General features: G+C 57.2%; 1 protein-coding gene across 1 annotated transcript in view; it reads right to left on the bottom strand.

The window, feature by feature from the left end:
* The window catches only part of SORL1 (sortilin related receptor 1), a 265,489-nt gene that overhangs the window by 131,217 nt on the left and 115,504 nt on the right, over positions 1-18,768 (bottom strand). Inside the window, 14 exon segments of the mRNA XM_073657402.1 lie at positions 101-213; positions 460-629; positions 919-1,045; positions 1,406-1,534; positions 1,698-1,844; positions 2,738-2,896; positions 3,000-3,134; positions 3,388-3,519; positions 3,757-3,888; positions 3,963-4,070; positions 4,168-4,293; positions 8,136-8,255; positions 17,211-17,333; positions 17,770-17,883. Coding sequence (XP_073513503.1) covers positions 101-213; positions 460-629; positions 919-1,045; positions 1,406-1,534; positions 1,698-1,844; positions 2,738-2,896; positions 3,000-3,134; positions 3,388-3,519; positions 3,757-3,888; positions 3,963-4,070; positions 4,168-4,293; positions 8,136-8,255; positions 17,211-17,333; positions 17,770-17,883 — 1,835 coding nt within the window.

The following is an 18,768-nucleotide window of genomic DNA, read 5'->3' as shown; positions in this document are numbered from 1 at the left end:
TAATTTACCTAGCATGCAGTACTGCACCTCCACCAGCGGGTGGCAGGAAAGACAGGATGATCGTCTGATCGGCCCATACTGTATGAGGACAGATGCTCACCACGTACTCCCGAATTAACCCATTAGCGTTTGCAGGAGGGGACCAGCAACAAATGATGGTGGACGGAAGGTTCTTATTCAGGTCCAGCTGCCGCAGTTGGGGCTGACCGGGAACTAGAGAGAGAAAAACAGAATATCGCGTCAATCTTCCTGAATGAATGGATTAAAGCCGCACTGCCGGCTCCTTCCTAATTATCTCACCGCCGGTTTATAGTTATTATTTCTTTTTATGGCTCCAGCGCTTGTGCAAATATAAACAGAACTACAGTATAAAGCATGGTGGACGGGCAAAAACCGCAGCATTTTAACCTTTACATGACTGGTTTCGCCGGCTCCACACACATCTGGGGGGATACTTACGGCCTTCAGGGGTGCGCAGGGTGATCATGTCGTTGCTGTTGTGCACCTTGCGCAGACATTGCACCTGGACCTTCACCTGGTACGTCGTGTCCGGTTTCAGGATCTTTAATACACAGACCGTCTTGCTGCTTTGAGTTTCCAGAATTTTCCATGTGCTTTCCCCGATAGCCCTTCACACCCGAGAGACACAAAGAGGAGATGAAACCATGTGGTAGTCAGACGCAGTACTGGTGAACGACCACCAGGAGGTGCTAGTGCTGTGCAGGTATATGAGCCGGGGCCGTATTTGTCAGGGGGCTCAGTGTGCGCGGGGGCCGGTGCAGGGCGCTGCCCGGGGGCCGGTGCAGGAAGCCGCGCGGGGGGCCGGTGCAGGGCATCCGTCGGCCATCAGGGGACGATTCTGGGCTCCTGTGCCCTCGTCTAATTACCCATCAGCCCATGGGGCCGCGGGCGCTTTACCTGTAGAGCACGTTGTAGATACAGGACGACAGCGGCATCCTCTTGGGTCGCGCCCACGTCAGGGTGATATTGCCGGAGAAGTCTGCGGACCACTGCAGGTTCTGGACCTTGTAGACCACGCTGTCATCTAGAGCAGGTAACACAAGTTCACAAAGTCCGATAATCCGGCGCCGGGATGTGCTGGATTACTGGACGTTTTAGTTGAGGTGAAATGTCATGATATGATGCTGCGGGGGGGTCGCACCAACACATTTATGTGATTTTTTTTCCTGGCTTTCTTCATATTTCATTATAAATCCAATTATTGACCAATGTCGAGACCCCCGTTTTCTGTTAGTGACCGGGAACAACCTAGGATGCTGTGCTGATGACAGCTGCAGTCTGTTACTATGTGCAATGTTGTTCCTTCCAGCTCTCCTGCACCGACACATTGTAACAAATGACATCTATGGTCGGCACAGTCCACAAAACCAGAGGCGACATTTACCGGTGCAGTTATTCTCATCGCTGCCGTCGGAGCAGTCCAGAAAGCCGTCACAGCGGTCAGACAGCGCGAGGCAGGCTTCACCGTCATCACACAGGGACCCGTTCACACAGGAGGACGGTCTGTGAGTAGCTGCGGAGAGGGCAAATATGGTGTGACGGCAAAAGAACACAGTCCAGCTCTGCAGGGGACTGCAATCCACTGCTCTCTGGTATCAGCCATTAAAAATGCACAGAGAGACTATCAGAACAATTACATCTATTGCTCTCTGTTACCAGGAAAATACCAAACTTACGGCAGTGCAGCTCATCTGTGCCATCCTGGCAGTCCGTGATGCCGTCACAGCGCTTCCACTTGGGCACACAGTATTTCCCCTTCTGGCACTCGAACTCGAAGCTGCTGCATCGGTCGCGTGTTGTGGAGCTGGGCGAGGTGGCATTGGCTGCAGTGCCCAGCAAGACAGAGACAAGAAAATGTCTGACTGACGCACAGTTACCACGCCCCGGACTCTCACAGCCGCCCGCGCCCCCGCTCCGGACTCTCACAGCCGCCCGCGCCCCCGCTCCGGACTCTCACAGCCGCCCGCGCCCCCGCTCCGGACTCTCACAGCCGCCCGCGCCCCCGCTCCGGACTCTCACAGCCACCCGCGCCCCCGCTCCGGACTCTCACAGCCACCCGCGCCCCCCCTCCGGACTCTCACAGCCGCCCGCGCCCCCGCTCCGGACTCTCACAGCCGCCCGCGCCCCCGCTCCGGACTCTCACAGCCGCCCGCGCCCCCGCTCCGGACTCTCACAGCCGCCCGCGCCCCCGCTCCGGACTCTCACAGCCGCCCGCGCCCCCGCTCCGGACTCTCACAGCCGCCCGCGCCCCCGCTCCGGACTCTCACAGCCGCCCGCGCCCCCGCTCCGGACTCTCACAGCCGCCCGCGCCCCCGCTCCGGACTCTCACAGCCGCCCGCGCCCCCGCTCCGGACTCTCACAGCCGCCCGCGCCCCCGCTCCGGACTCTCACAGCCGCCCGCGCCCCCGCTCCGGACTCTCACAGCCGCCCGCGCCCCCGCTCCGGACTCTCACAGCCGCCCGCGCCCCCGCTCCGGACTCTCACAGCCGCCCGCGCCCCCGCTCCGGACTCTCACAGCCGCCCGCGCCCCCGCTCCGGACTCTCACAGCCGCCCGCGCCCCCGCTCCGGACTCTCACAGCCGCCCGCGCCCCCGCTCCGGACTCTCACAGCCGCCCCCGCGCCCCCGCTCCGGACTCTCACAGCCGCCCGCGCCCCCGCTCCGGACTCTCACACTCGCCCACGCCTCGCTCCGGTTACAGAGAGAGGGACACGTACCTAATATACCAGTGGTAGGACAGCCCTCCTCGTCGGAGCCGTATACACAGTCCTTGTAACCGTCACACACCCACGTGTTCATGATGCAGACGCCGTTGTCGCATCGGAAGTGATTGGCCGGGCACGTGGACGGTCGTGCGGTCGTCTGAGGAATGGTTTCTGTTCACCGGGCAAAAATATTTTACTTTAAAAGGTAGAAAGTCTTCACTGCGACGTTACACAAAAGGGAAAGGATTCTCCTTCCAGGTGACAGAAGACAAACCTCCGCACTCCTTCTCGTCTGACCAGTCCCCGCAGTCGTTCTCGCCGTCACATTTCCACCGGGTGGGTATGCAGTGGCCGTTCTCACACGGGAACTGATAGTATCGGGCGCAGGCGGGGGTGTCCGTGGGGTTCGCTGCAGCAGGAGACAGTGGGTAATAGAGCGGTGAATATCCCAGACATTAAAGGGGCCCTCCACCTACACAGGACGGGAAAGGATCACTGAGGAGCGACCACTAAAGGACACTCAGTCCCATGCAACGAGGCTTAAAGAACCTCCTGAAAAGTGTGGAGGGGGCTGTCATGGTGGATCCCTTTACGGTGATTTTCAGGCGCTGTGAGGAGGGTTACGTATTCCATTATCCTGCGCGCGTCTGATGAGGACTGACCGCAATTTGCCTCGTCCGAGTAGTCGCCGCAGTCGTCCATGCCGTCGCACTTCCACACCAGGCTGATGCAAACTCCGTTCTGGCAGGAAAAGCTCTGAGAGTCGCAGTTCTGCTTGAATTCTGGATCTCGAGCTGTTAATAAGCAACAACACGTAATAGGACTGCCCGCGAATCCTCCCCCACGTCACAGCTGCGGGTCTGTTACAATGGCGTGGACTCCGGACAGAAGCATTTTACTTGCCCTGATACAACGGTAACAATCCGGACAGAAGAGGGATCGGTGCTGCTACAGAAGATTGTCTCGACTGGATACGCTGTAACAAACCCTCAGCTGTAAAGTTAAGATATCCGCATCACGGTAATACTCACAGCACCCAGCGTAGGCGGGATCCTCATCGGAGCCGTCGTGGCACTGCACGATGCCGTCACATACCATGATGTGGAACAGACACTGCAGCCTGTTCTTACACACAAAGTCCATGTAGCGGGTGCAGAGGGGCTCTGCGGGCACAGGAAGTTATTACCGGGCATCCTATTAATGGCCGACCGCTGGACCCGCGGGCAGCCGGACTCACCGCAGTTCTGCTCGTCTTCCCCCTCCGAACAATCCTTCGCTCCGTTGCAGTGTTTCCCGGAGGGGATGCAGGTTCCGTTTCGGCACTGGAATCCGTTGCACTTTTTTTCTGCAGGTGACGGCAAGGACACAATGACGTCCCCGTACGCCCAGCATCGCACGTGGCGGCCCCCCGGACTCAGAGGCCTCTAAACTCGGCTCCTTACCGCAGATGGCGTGGTCTTCATCGGAGCCATCCTGGCAGTCGGAGTCGCCGTCACAGACCCATCTCTGGGGGATGCAGTGACTGTCGTGACACTGGAAGCTGGAGGGTTCGCAGGTGTGAGAGACGGCTGCAGGGAGGGAGGCAGAGACCGTCATGTCGTACACGCCGTAGCAGAGCGTTACTGCACCCACTGACCCCAGCAAGACAGCCGGCTCTGTGCCCCTAGCAAGACCCTGCGTATACCGCCGGCACAAACATGCAGCCCCCCCTGCAGACCCTGTGTATACCACTGGCACAAACATGAAGCCCCCCCTGCAGACCCTGTGTATACCGCCAGCACAAACATGCAGCCCCCCCTGCAGACCCTGCGTATACTGCCGGCACAAACATGAAGCCCCCCCTGCAGACCCTGTGTATACCGCCGGCACAAACATGAAGCCCCCCCTGCAGACCTTGTGTATACCGCCGGCACAAACATGCAGCCCCCCCTGCAGACCCTGCGTATACCGCCGGCACAAACATGAAGCCCCCCCTGCAGACCTTCCGTATACTGCCGGCACAAACATGCAGCCCCCCTGCAGACCTTCCGTATACTGCCGGCACAAACATGCAGCCCCCCCTGCAGACCTTCCGTATACCGCCGGCACAAACATGCAGCCCCCCCTGCAGACCCTGTGTATACCACTGGCACAAACATGAAGCCCCCCCTGCAGACCCTGTGTATACCGCCGGCACAAACATGCAGCCCCCCCTGCAGACCTTGAGTACACCGCTGGCACAAACATGCAGTCCCCCTGCAGACCTTGTGTATACCGCCGGCACAAACATGCAGCCCCCCCCTGCAGACCCTGCGTATACCACAGGCACAAACATGCAGCCCCCCCTGCAGACCCTGTGTATACCACTGGCACAAACATGCAGCCCCCCCTGCAGACCCTGTGTATACCGCCGGCACAAACATGCAGCCCCCCCTGCAGACCTTGAGTACACCGCTGGCACAAACATGAAGCCCCCCCCTGCAGACCCTGCGTATACCACAGGCACAAACATGCAGCCCCCCCTGCAGACCCTGTGTATACCACTGGCACAAACATGCAGCCCCCCCTGCAGACCCTGCGTATACCACAGGCACAAACATGCAGCCCCCCCTGCAGACCCTGTGTATACCACTGGCACAAACATGCAGCCCCCCCTGCAGACCCTGCGTATACCACAGGCACAAACATGCAGCCCCCCCTGCAGACCCTGCGTATACCACAGGCACAAACATGCAGCCCCCCCTGCAGACCCTGTGTATACCACTGGCACAAACATGCAGCCCCCCCTGCAGACCCTGTGTATACCGCCGGCACAAACATGCAGCCCCCCCTGCAGACCTTGCGTACACCGCTGGCACAAACATGCAGTCCCCCTGCAGACCTTGCGTACACCGCTGGCACAAACATGAAGCCCCCCCTGCAGACCCTGCGTATACCACAGGCACAAACATGCAGCCCCCCCTGCAGACCCTGTGTATACCACAGGCACAAACATGCAGCCCCCCCTGCAGCCCCTGTGTATACCACTGGCACAAACATGCAGCCCCCCCTGCAGACCCTGCGTATACCACAGGCACAAACATGCAGCCCCCCCTGCAGACCCTGCGTATACCACAGGCACAAACATGCAGCCCCCCCCTGCAGACCCTGTGTATACCACTGGCACAAACATGCAGCCCCCCCTGCAGACCCTGTGTATACCGCCGGCACAAACATGCAGCCCCCCCTGCAGACCTTGCGTACACCGCTGGCACAAACATGCAGTCCCCCTGCAGACCTTGAGTACACCGCTGGCACAAACATGCAGTCCCCCCGCAGACCTTGCGTACACCGCTGGCACAAACATGCAGCCCCCCCTGCAGACCTTGCGTACACCGCTGGCACAAACATGCAGTCCCCCCGCAGACCTTGCGTACACCGCTGGCACAAACATGCAGCCCCCCCTGCAGACCCTGTGTATACCGCTGGCACAAACATGCAGCCCCCCCTGCAGACCTTGTGTATACCGCCGGCACAAACATGCAGCCCCCCCTGCAGACCTTGCGTACACCGCTGGCACAAACATGCAGCCCCCCCTGCAGACCTTGCGTACACCGCTGGCACAAACATGCAGCCCCCCCTGCAGACCCTGTGTATACCACTGGCACAAACATGCAGCCCCCCCTGCAGACCCTGTGTATACCACTGGCACAAACATGAAGCCCCCCCTGCAGACCCTGTGTATACCGCCAGCACAAACATGCAGCCCCCCCTGCAGACCCTGCGTATACTGCCGGCACAAACATGAAGCCCCCCCTGCAGACCCTGTGTATACCGCCGGCACAAACATGAAGCCCCCCCTGCAGACCTTGTGTATACCGCCGGCACAAACATGCAGCCCCCCCTGCAGACCCTGCGTATACCGCCGGCACAAACATGAAGCCCCCCCTGCAGACCCTGTGTATACCACTGGCACAAACATGAAGCCCCCCCTGCAGACCCTGTGTATACCGCCGGCACAAACATGCAGCCCCCCCTGCAGACCCTGTGTATACCACTGGCACAAACATGAAGCCCCCCCTGCAGACCCTGTGTATACCGCCGGCACAAACATGCAGCCCCCCCTGCAGACCTTGAGTACACCGCCGGCACAAACATGCAGCCCCCCCTGCAGACCTTGCGTATACCGCCGGCACAAACATGCAGCCCCCCCCCTGCAGACCTTGCGTATACCACAGGCACAAACATGCAGCCCCCCCTGCAGACCCTGTGTATACCACAGGCACAAACATGCAGCCCCCCCGCAGACCTTGAGTACACCGCTGGCACAAACATGCAGCCCCCCTGCAGACCTTGCGAATACCACAGACACAAACATGCAGCCCCCCCCCTGCAGACCTTGCGTATACCGCTGGCACAAACATGAAGCCCCCCCTGCAGACCTTGCGTATACCACAGGCACAAATACGTAGCCCCCCCCTGCAGACCCTGTGTATACCACAGGCACAAACATGCAGCCCCATCGCAGACCTTGCGTATACCACAGGCACAAACATGCAGCCCCCCTGCAGACCCTGCGTATACCACAGGCACAAACACGCAGCCCCCCCTGCAGACCCTGCGTATACCACAGGCACAAACATGCAGCCCCCCCTGCAGACCTTGCGTATACCACAGGCACAAACACGCAGCCCCCCCTGCAGACCTTGCGTATACCACAGGCACAAACATGCAGCCCCCCCTGCAGACCTTGCGTATACCACAGGCACAAACATGAAGCCCCCCCTGCAGACCTTGCGTATACCACAGGCACAAACACGCAGCCCCCCTTGCAGACCCTGCGTATACCACAGGCACAAACATGCAGCCCCCCCTGCAGACCTTGCGTATACCACAGGCACAAACACGCAGCCCCCCCCTGCAGACCTTGCGTATACCACAGGCACAAACATGCAGCCCCCCCTGCAGACCCTGTGTATACCACAGGCACAAACATGAAGCCCCCCCGCAGACCTTGCGTATACCGCCGACACAAACATGCAGCCCCCCCCCGCAGACCTTGCGTATACCAAAGGCACAAATATGCAGCCCCCCCGCAGACCTTGCGTATACCACAGGCACAAACATGCAGCCCCCTTGCAGACCTTGCGTACACCGCTGGCACAAACATGCAGCCCCCTTGCAGACCTTGCGTACACCGCCGACACAAACACGCAGCCCCCCTGTGGGAGGGGTGATATCTGCAGACAACGGCTGCCAGCTGTGTGAGAGCTCCCCCTAGTGTACAGAACGTCAGTACTACATCTATGCAGAGGATTCACCGCACCGACAGATAAAAATGTCCATTGGGGAATAAATCCGCGCAGAACTCTGGATGCAGAAACGACCGGATGATAATTGGCGCAGATTCCCGTCAGGGCGTCCAGCAATGGCGGCAGCGGCCGGGACCTACCTGTACAATTGGCCTCGTCAGACCAGTCCCGGCAGTCATTGTCCCCGTCACAGACCCACGACTGCCGGATGCACATCCCCGAGCTGCAGTTATACTCCTCCGCTTTACACTGGTGCGCCTCTGCCAAGAGAAGAGGTATCTAATGTATCTGAGCATGACCAACACTGTCTAATGTATCTAAGCACGGCCACCACTGTCTAATGTATCCGAGCACGGCCACCACTGTCTAATGTAGCCGAGCACGGCCACCACTGTCTAATGTATCCGAGCACGGCCACCACTGTCTAATGTATCCAAGCACGGCCACCACTGTCTAATGTATCCGAGCACGGCCACCACTGTCTAATGTATCCGAGCACGGCCACCACTGTCTAATGTATCCGAGCACGGCCACCACTGTCTAATGTATCCGAGCACGGCCACCACTGTCTAATGTATCCGAGCACGGCCACCACTGTCTAATGTATCCGAGCACGGCCACCACTGTCTAATGTATCCGAGCACGGCCATCACTGTCTAATGTATCCGAGCACGGCCACCACTGTCTAATGTATCCGAGCACGGCCACCACTGTCTAATGTATCCAAGCACGGCCACCACTGTCTAATGTATCCAAGCACGGCCACCACTGTCTAATGTATCCGAGCACGGCCACCACTGTCTAATGTATCCGAGCACGGCCACCACTGTCTAATGTATCCGAGCACGGCCACCACTGTCTAATGTATCCGAGCACGGCCATCACTGTCTAATGTATCCGAGCACGGCCATCACTGTCTAATGTATCCGAGCACGGCCACCACTGTCTAATGTATCCGAGCACGGCCATCACTGTCTAATGTATCCGAGCACGGCCACCACTGTCTAATGTATCCAAGCACGGCCACCACTGTCTAATGTATCCAAGCACGGCCACCACTGTCTAATGTATCCAAGCACGGCCACCACTGTCTAATGTATCCAAGCACGGCCACCACTGTCTAATGTATCCAAGCACAGCCACCACTGTCTAATGTATCCGAGCACGGCCACCACTGTCTAATGTATCCGAGCACGGCCATCACTGTCTAATGTATCCAAGCACGGCCACCACTGTCTAATGTATCCGAGCACGGCCACCACTGTCTAATGTATCCGAGCACGGCCACCACTGTCTAATGTATCTGAGCACGGCCACCACTGTCTAATGTATCTGAGCACGACCAACACTGTCTAATGTATCCGAGCACGGCCACCACTGTCTAATGTATCCGAGCACGGCCACCACTGTCTAATGTATCTGAGCACGGCCACCACTGTCTAATGTATCTGAGCACGGCCATCACTGTCTAATGTATCCAAGAACGGCCATCACTGTCTAATGTATCCAAGCACGGCCACCACTGTCTAATGTATCCGAGCACGGCCATCACTGTCTAATGTATCCGAGCACGGCCATCACTGTCTAATGTATCCAAGCACGGCCATCACTGTCTAATGCATCCAAGCACGGCCATCACTGTCTAATGTATCCGAGCACGGCCATCACTGTCTAATGTATCCAAGCACGGCCATCACTGTCTAATGCATCCAAGCACGGCCACCACTGTCTAATGTATCCGAGCACGGCCATCACTGTCTAATGCATCCAAGCACGGCCATCACTGTCTAATGTATCCGAGCACGGCCATCACTGTCTAATGTATCCGAGCACGGCCATCACTGTCTAATGTATCTAAGCACGGCCATCACTGTCTAATGTATCCAAGCACGGCCACCACTGTCTAATGTATCCAAGCACGGCCATCACTGTCTAATGCATCCGAGCACGGCCGCCATCACTGTCTAATGTATCCGAGCACGGCCATCACTGTCTAATGTATCCGAGCACGGCCATCACTGTCTAATGTATCTAAGCACGGCCATCACTGTCTAATGCATCCAAGCACGGCCATCACTGTCTAATGTATCCGAGCACGGCCATCACTGTCTAATGTATCCGAGCACGGCCATCACTGTCTAATGTATCCGAGCACGGCCATCACTGTCTAATGTATCCGAGCACGGCCATCACTGTCTAATGTATCTAAGCACGGCCATCACTGTCTAATGTATCCAAGCACGGCCACCACTGTCTAATGTATCCAAGCACGGCCATCACTGTCTAATGCATCCGAGCACGGCCATCACTGTCTAATGTATCCGAGCACGGCCATCACTGTCTAATGTATCCGAGCACGGCCATCACTGTCTAATGTATCTAAGCACGGCCATCACTGTCTAATGTATCTAAGCACGGCCATCACTGTCCAGCTACATCCAGGAACCTAATCTTTGGTCATTCACAAGCTGAGCAGAGCACAGACTTCTGCTGCGCTGGTCATTTGTTACAATGTATCAGTGCAGGAGTCCACAGAGAATTACACTGCTCAAAACAATACAGGGAACACAGAAATAACAGAATATAACTCCAAGTAAATGAAACTTCTGTGAAATCAAACTGTCCACTTAGGAAGCAACACTGATTGACAATCAATCTCACCTGCTGCTGTGCAAATGGAATAGACAATAGATGGAAATTATTGGCAATTATCAACACCCCCTCAATAAAGGAGTGGTTCTGCAGGTGGGGACCACAGACCACATCTCAGTACCAATGCTTTCTGGCTGATGTTTTGGTCACTTTTGAATGCTGGTTGGGCTTTCACACTCGTGGTAGCATGAGACAGACTCTACAACCCACAGAAGTTGCTCAGGTAGTGCAGCTCATCCAGGATGGCACATCAATGCGAGCTGTGGCAAGAAGGTTTGCTGTGTCTGTCAGCGTAGTGTCCAGAGGCTGGAGGCGCTACCAGGAGACAGGCCAGTACACCAGGAGACATGGAGGGGGCCATAGGAGCAGGACCGCTACCTCTGCCTTTGTGCAAGGAGGAACAGGAGGAGCACTGCCAGAGCCCTGCAAAATGACCTCCAGCAGGTCACTAATGTGCATGTGTCTGCACAAACGGTTAGAAACTGACTCCATGAGGGTGGTATGAGGACCCGACGTCCACAGATGGGGGTTGTGCTCACAGCCCAACACCGTGCAGGACGCTTCGCATTTGCCACAGAACACCAGGATTGGCAAAGTCACCACTGGCGCCCTGTGCTCTTCACAGATGAAAGCAGGTTCACACTGAGCAAATGTGACAGACGTGACAGAGATGAAGGCATTGAAGCTATGGACGGGCCGCCCGTTCCCCAGACCTGAATCCGATTGACCACATCTGCAACATCATGTCTCGCTCCATCCACCAACATCACGTTGCACCACAGACTGTCCAGGAGTTGGCGGATGCTTTAGTCCACGTCTGGGAGGAGATCCCACAGGAGACCATCCGCAACCTCATCAGGAGCATGCCCAGGCGTTGTAGGGAGGTCATACAGGCACGTGGAGGTCACACACAATACTGAGCCTCATCAGGAGTATGCCCAGGCGTTGTAGGGAGGTCATACAGGCACGTGGAGGTCACACACAATACTGAGCCTCATCAGGAGCATGCCCAGGCATTGTAGGGAGGTCATACAGGCACGTGGAGGTCACACACAATACTCAGCCTCATCAGGAGCATGCCCAGGCGTTGTAGGGAGGTCATACAGGCACGTGGAGGTCACACACAATACTCAGCCTCATCAGGAGCATGCCCAGGCGTTGTAGGGAGGTCATACAGGCACGTGGAGGTCACACACAATACTCAGCCTCATCAGGAGCATGCCCAGGCGTTGTAGGGAGGTCATACAGGCACGTGGAGGTCACACACAATACTCAGCCTCATCAGGAGCATGCCCAGGCGTTGTAGGGAGGTCATACAGGCACGTGGAGGTCACACACAATACTGAGCCTCATCAGGAGCATGCCCAGGCATTGTAGGGAGGTCATACAGGCACGTGGAGGTCACACACAATACTCAGCCTCATCAGGAGCATGCCCAGGCGTTGTAGGGAGGTCATACAGGCACGTGAAGGCCACACACAATACTCAGCCTCATCAGGAGCATGCCCAGGCGTTGTAGGGAGGTCATACAGGCACGTGGAGGCCACATACGATACTCAGCCTCATCAGGAGCATGCTCAGGCGTTGTAGGGAGGTCATACAGGCACGTGGAGGCCACACACAATACTCAGCCTCATCAGGAGCATGCCCAGGCATTGTAGGGAGGTCATACAGGCACGTGGAGGCCACATACGATACTCAGCCTCATCAGGAGCATGCCCAGGCGTTGTAGGGAGGTCATACAGGCATGAGGAGGCCACACACAATACTGAGCCTCATCAGGAGCATGCCCAGGCATTGTAGGGAGGTCATACAGGCACGTGGAGGCCACACACAATACTGAGCCTCATCAGGAGCATGCCCAGGCGTTGTAGGGAGGTCATACAGGCACGAGGAGGCCACACACAATACTGAGCCTCATCAGGAGCATGCCCAGGCGTTGTAGGGAGGTCATACAGGCACGAGGAGGCCACACACAATACTGAGCCTCATCAGGAGCATGCCCAGGCGTTGTAGAGAGGTCATACAGGCACGTGGAGGCCACACACAATACTCAGCCTCATCAGGAGCATGCCCAGGCATTGTAGGGAGGTCATACAGGCACGTGGAGGCCACACACAATACTCAGCCTCATCAGGAGCATGCCCAGGCGTTGTAGGGAGGTCATACAGGCACGTGGAGGCCACACACAATACTCAGCCTCATCAGGAGCATGCCCAGGCGTTGTAGGGAGGTCATACAGGCACGTGGAGGCCACACACAATACTCAGCCTCATCAGGAGCATGCCCAGGCGTTGTAGGGAGGTCATACAGGCACATGGAGGCCACACACAATACTGAGCCTCATCAGGAGCATGCCCAGGCGTTGTAGGGAGGTCATACAGGCACGTGGAGGCCACACACAATACTCAGCCTCATCAGGAGCATGCCCAGGCATTGTAGGGAGGTCATACAGGCACGTGGAGGCCACACACTATACTCAGCCTCATCAGGAGCATGCCCAGGCGTTGTAGGGAGGTCATACAGGCACATGGAGGCCACACACAATACTGAGCCTCATCAGGAGCATGCCCAGGCGTTGTAGGGAGGTCATACAGGCACGTGGAGGCCACACACAATACTCAGCCTCATCAGGAGCATGCCCAGGCGTTGTAGGGAGGTCATACAGGCACGTGGAGGCCACACACAATACTCAGCCTCATCAGGAGCATGCCCAGGCGTTGTAGGGAGGTCATACAGGCACGTGGAGGCCACACACAATACTCAGCCTCATCAGGAGCATGCCCGGGCGTTGTAGGGAGGTCATACAGACACGTGGAGGCCACACACAATACTCAGCCTCATCAGGAGCATGCCCAGGCGTTGTAGGGAGGTCATACAGGCACGTGGAGGCCACACACAATACTCAGCCTCATCAGGAGCATGCCCAGGTGTAGAGTGGTCATACAGTCACGTGGAGGCCACACACAATACTCAGCCTCATCAGGAGCATGCCCAGGCGTTGTAAGGAGGTCATACAGGCACGTGGAGGCCACACACAATACTCAGCCTCATCAGGAGCATGCCCAGGTGTAGAGTGGTCATACAGACACGTGGAGGCCACACACAATACTCAGCCTCATCAGGAGCATGTCCAGGCGTTGTAGGGAGGTCATACAGGCACGTGGAGGCCACACACAATACTCAGCCTCATCAGGAGCATGCCCAGGTGTAGAGTGGTCATACAGTCACGTGGAGGCCACACACAATACTGAGCCTCATCAGGAGCATGCCCAGGCGTTGTAGGGAGGTCATACAGGCACGTGGAGGCCACACACAATACTGAGCCTCGTCAGGAGCATGCCCAGGCGTTGTAGGGAGGTCATACAGGCACGTGGAGATCACACACAATACTGAGCCTCGTCAGGAGCATGCCCAGGCGTTGTAGGGAGGTCATACAGGCACGTGGAGGCCGCACACAATACTCAGCCTCATCAGTAGCATGCCCAGGCCTTGTAGGGAGGTCATACAGGCACGTGGAGGCCACACACAATGCTCAGCCTCATCAGGAGCATGCCCAGGCATTGTAGGGAGGTCATACAGGCACGTGGAGGCCACACACAATGCTCAGCCTCATCAGGAGCATGCCCAGGCGTTGTAGGGAAGTCATACAGGCACGTGGAGGCCACACACAATACTCAGCCTCATCAGGAGCATGCCCAGGCATTGTAGGGAGGTCATACAGGCACGTGGAGGGCACACACAATACTCAGCCTCATCAGGAGCATGCCCAGGCGTTGTAGGGAGGTCATACAGGCACGTGGAGGCCACACACAATACTCAGCCTCATCAGGAGCATGCCCAGGCATTGTAGGGAGGTCATACAGTCACGTGGAGGCCACACACAATACTCAACCTCATCAGGAGCATGCCCAGGCATTGTAGGGAGGTCATACAGGCACGTGGAGGCCACACACAATACTCAGCCTCATCAGGAGCATGCCCAGGCATTGTAGGGAGGTCATACAGGCACGTGGAGGCCACACACAATACTCAGCCTCATCAGGAGCATGCCCAGGCGTTGTAGGGAGGTCATACAGGCACGTGGAGGCCACACACAATACTCAGCCTCATCAGGAGCATGCCCAGGTGTTGTAGGGAGGTCATACAGGCACGTGGAGGCCGCACACAATACTCAGCCTCATCAGGAGCATGTCCAGGCGTTGTAGGGAGGTCATACAGGCACGTGGAGGCCACACACAATGCTCAGCCTCATCAGGAGCATGCCCAGGCATTGTAGGGAGGTCATACAGGCACGTGGAGGCCACACACAATACTCAGCCTCATCAGGAGCATGCCCAGGCGTTGTAGGGAAGTCATACAGGCACGTGGAGGCCACACACAATACTGAGCCTCATCAGGAGCATGCCCAGGCATTGTAGGGAGGTCATACAGTCACGTGGAGGCCACACACAATACTGAGCCTCATCAGGAGCATGCCCAGGCGTTGTAGGGAGGTCATACAGGCACGTGGAGGCCACACTCAATACTCAGCCTCATCAGGAGCATGCCCAGGCATTGTAGGGAGATCATACAGGCACGTGGAGGCCACACACAATACTCAGCCTCATCAGGAGCATGCCCAGGCGTTGTAGGGAGGTCATACAGGCACGTGGAGGCCACACACAATACTCAGCCTCATCAGGAGCATGTCCAGGCGTTGTAGGTAGGTCATACAGGCACGTGGAGGCCACACACAATACTCAGCCTCATCAGGAGCATGCCCAGGCATTGTAGGGAGGTCATACAGGCACGTGGAGGCCACACACAATACTCAGCCTCATCAGGAGCATGCCCAGGCGTTGTAGGGAGGTCATACAGGCACGTGGAGGCCACACACAATACTCAGCCTCATCAGGAGCATGCCCAGGTGTTGTAGGGAGGTCATACAGGCACGTGGAGGCCGCACACAATACTCAGCCTCATCAGGAGCATGTCCAGGCATTGTAGGGAGGTCATACAGGCACGTGGAGGCCACACACAATACTCAGCCTCATCAGGAGCATGCCCAGGCGTTGTAGGGAGGTCATACAGGCACGTGGAGGCCACACACAATACTCAGCCTCATCAGGAGCATGCCCAGGCGTTGTAGGGAGGTCATACAGGCACGTGGAGGCCACATACAATACTCAGCCTCATCAGGAGCATGCCCAGGCGTTGTAGGGAGGTCATACAGGCACGTGGAGGCCACACACAATACTGAGCCTCATCAGGAGCATGCCCAGGCGTTGTAGGGAGGTCATACAGGCACGTGGAGGCCACACTCAATACTCAGCCTCATCAGGAGCATGCCCAGGCATTGTAGGGAGATCATACAGGCACGTGGAGGCCACACACAATACTCAGCCTCATCAGGAGCATGCCCAGGCGTTGTAGGGAGGTCATACAGGCACGTGGAGGCCACACACAATACTCAGCCTCATCAGGAGCATGCCCAGGTGTTGTAGGGAGGTCATACAGGCACGTGGAGGCCGCACACAATACTCAGCCTCATCAGGAGCATGTCCAGGCGTTGTAGGTAGGTCATACAGGCACGTGGAGGCCACACACAATACTCAGCCTCATCAGGAGCATGCCCAGGCATTGTAGGGAGGTCATACAGGCACGTGGAGGCCACACACAATACTCAGCCTCATCAGGAGCATGCCCAGGCGTTGTAGGGAGGTCATACAGGCACGTGGAGGCCACACACAATACTCAGCCTCATCAGGAGCATGCCCAGGTGTTGTAGGGAGGTCATACAGGCACGTGGAGGCCGCACACAATACTCAGCCTCATCAGGAGCATGTCCAGGCATTGTAGGGAGGTCATACAGGCACGTGGAGGCCACACACAATACTCAGCCTCATCAGGAGCATGCCCAGGCGTTGTAGGGAGGTCATACAGGCACGTGGAGGCCACACACAATACTCAGCCTCATCAGGAGCATGCCCAGGCGTTGTAGGGAGGTCATACAGGCACGTGGAGGCCACACACAATACTCAGCCTCATTGTGACTTGTTTTAAGGACATTACATCACAGTTGGATCAGCCTGTAGTGTGTTTTTCCACTTTAATTTTGAGGGTGACTCCACATCCAGGCCTCCATTGGTTAATAAATGTGATTTCCATTGATGATTTTTGGGTGATTTTGTTGTCAGCACATTCAGCTTTCTACAGAACAAAGTATTCAATGAGAAGATTTCATTCATTCAGATCTAGGAGGGGTTATTTGAGTGTTCCCTTCATTTTTTCAGCAGTGTATACAGACTGGATACAACTGTAACAAACCCTCAGCTGTGTGGAACATTCGCTCAGGTCAGACTTCCTTTCCCGGACACAGCAGAATATAATGAAAAAAGGGAAGCGGAAAGAAAACTGCAGAACTTTCATAACACATTGATTGGGCTTGATGTATTCATGTTACATCACAAGGCCAGGAAGGGGTTAATGATGTGACCGCTGAGTATTAGGGACCCCCATCCCTCGATATGACACGTTTTTGGTCCCTGGGGCCCTCAGTACTTCCCGTATCTGTCGCTCACCACAATGACTCTCATCGCTGTTGTCTCCGCAGTCGTCCTCCAGGTCACACTTATAGGACAGCGGGATGCAGGTCCCCGACTCCCGACACCTGAACAGCGTATCGGGGTCACACGCCGTGGTCGCTGAGGAGAGAGAGCGCAGAGTGTCAGCGAGCGCCCAACACCGGGACCGGAAGACGCAGCGAGGCCGGAAGACGCAGCGAGGCCGGAAGACGCAGCGAGGCCGGAAGACGCAGCGAGGCCGGAAGACGCAGCGAGGCCGGAAGACGCAGCGAGGCCGGAAGACGCAGCGAGGCCGGAAGACGCAGCGAGGCCGGAAGACGCAGCGAGGCCGGAAGACGCAGCGAGGCCGGAAGACGCAGCAAGGCCGGAAGACGCAGCAAGGCCGGAAGACGCAGCAAGGCCGGAAGACGCAGCAAGGCCGGAGCATAAACCCCAACACCCCGCAGCCAGCCCCCTGTACATGAGCGGAGCAGACGACGCAAAGGCGTCTGCAGGACAGGAGACTACAATCTATTACTCCCTGGTATAAGCCACTTCAGGCAGGTGTTGGACTCACGGCAGTCTCTCTCGTCGCTCATGTCCCCGCAGTCGTTGTCGTTGTCACATTGCCAGATGCTGTTGATGCAGTTCCCATTGGAGCAGCGATACTGACTGGGCAAACAGGAGCTCTCTGCAGAGACAAGAATACGACGGAGGCATGATTCCTGTAAGGAGACGGCACAGGCGCCGCACTAACACACAGCCACCACACCGCACAACCACCACACCGCACCAACGCACGACCGCAGCACCGCACAAACACACAGCCACCACACCGCACCAACGCACGACCGCAGCACCGCACCAACGCACGACCGCAGCACCGCACCAACGCACAACCACCACACCGCACCAACGCACGACCGCAGCACCGCACCAACACACAGCCACCACACCGCACCAACGCACAACCACCACACCGCACCAACGCACGACCGCAGCACCGCACCAACACACAGCCACCACACCGCACCAACGCACAACCACCACACCGCACCAACGCACGACCGCAGCACCGCACCAACACACAGCCACCACACCGCACCAACGCACAACCACCACACCGCACCAACGCACGACCGCAGCACCGCACCAACACACAGCCACCACACCGCACCAACGCACAACCACCACACCGCACCAACGCACGACCGCAGCACCGCACCAACACACAGCCACCACACCGCACCAACGCACAACCACCACACCGCACCAACGCACGGACGCAGCACTGCACCAACACACAGCCACCACACCGCACCAACGCATAACCACCACACCGCACAGTACCACTGCCACATTGAACAGTTGACACACCGCGAGACCGCCACACAGCACAGTGCTGATCGGGGAGCTCTGTGAATGTGATGCCCGTTATCTTCACTCCTGAACATTGTAATTAGCAGAAGTGGTGAATGACGGAGATCATAGGACGGAGACGTCACTGATCTACAGCTGGTAGCCGGACCCCTCTAGTCTGGAGGTGCCGATATTTCTGCACGAGGCTCAGACCCCG

The sequence above is a fragment of the Phyllobates terribilis genome, unplaced genomic scaffold (genome assembly GCF_046119375.1).
Source record: "Phyllobates terribilis strain yellow unplaced genomic scaffold, ASM4611937v1 Scaffold_12__6_contigs__length_324123572, whole genome shotgun sequence".
Taxonomy (NCBI): Eukaryota; Metazoa; Chordata; class Amphibia; order Anura; family Dendrobatidae; genus Phyllobates; species Phyllobates terribilis.
The sequence above is the reverse complement of the archived record's forward strand: the minus strand, read 5'-3'. Positions and strand labels throughout refer to the sequence as shown.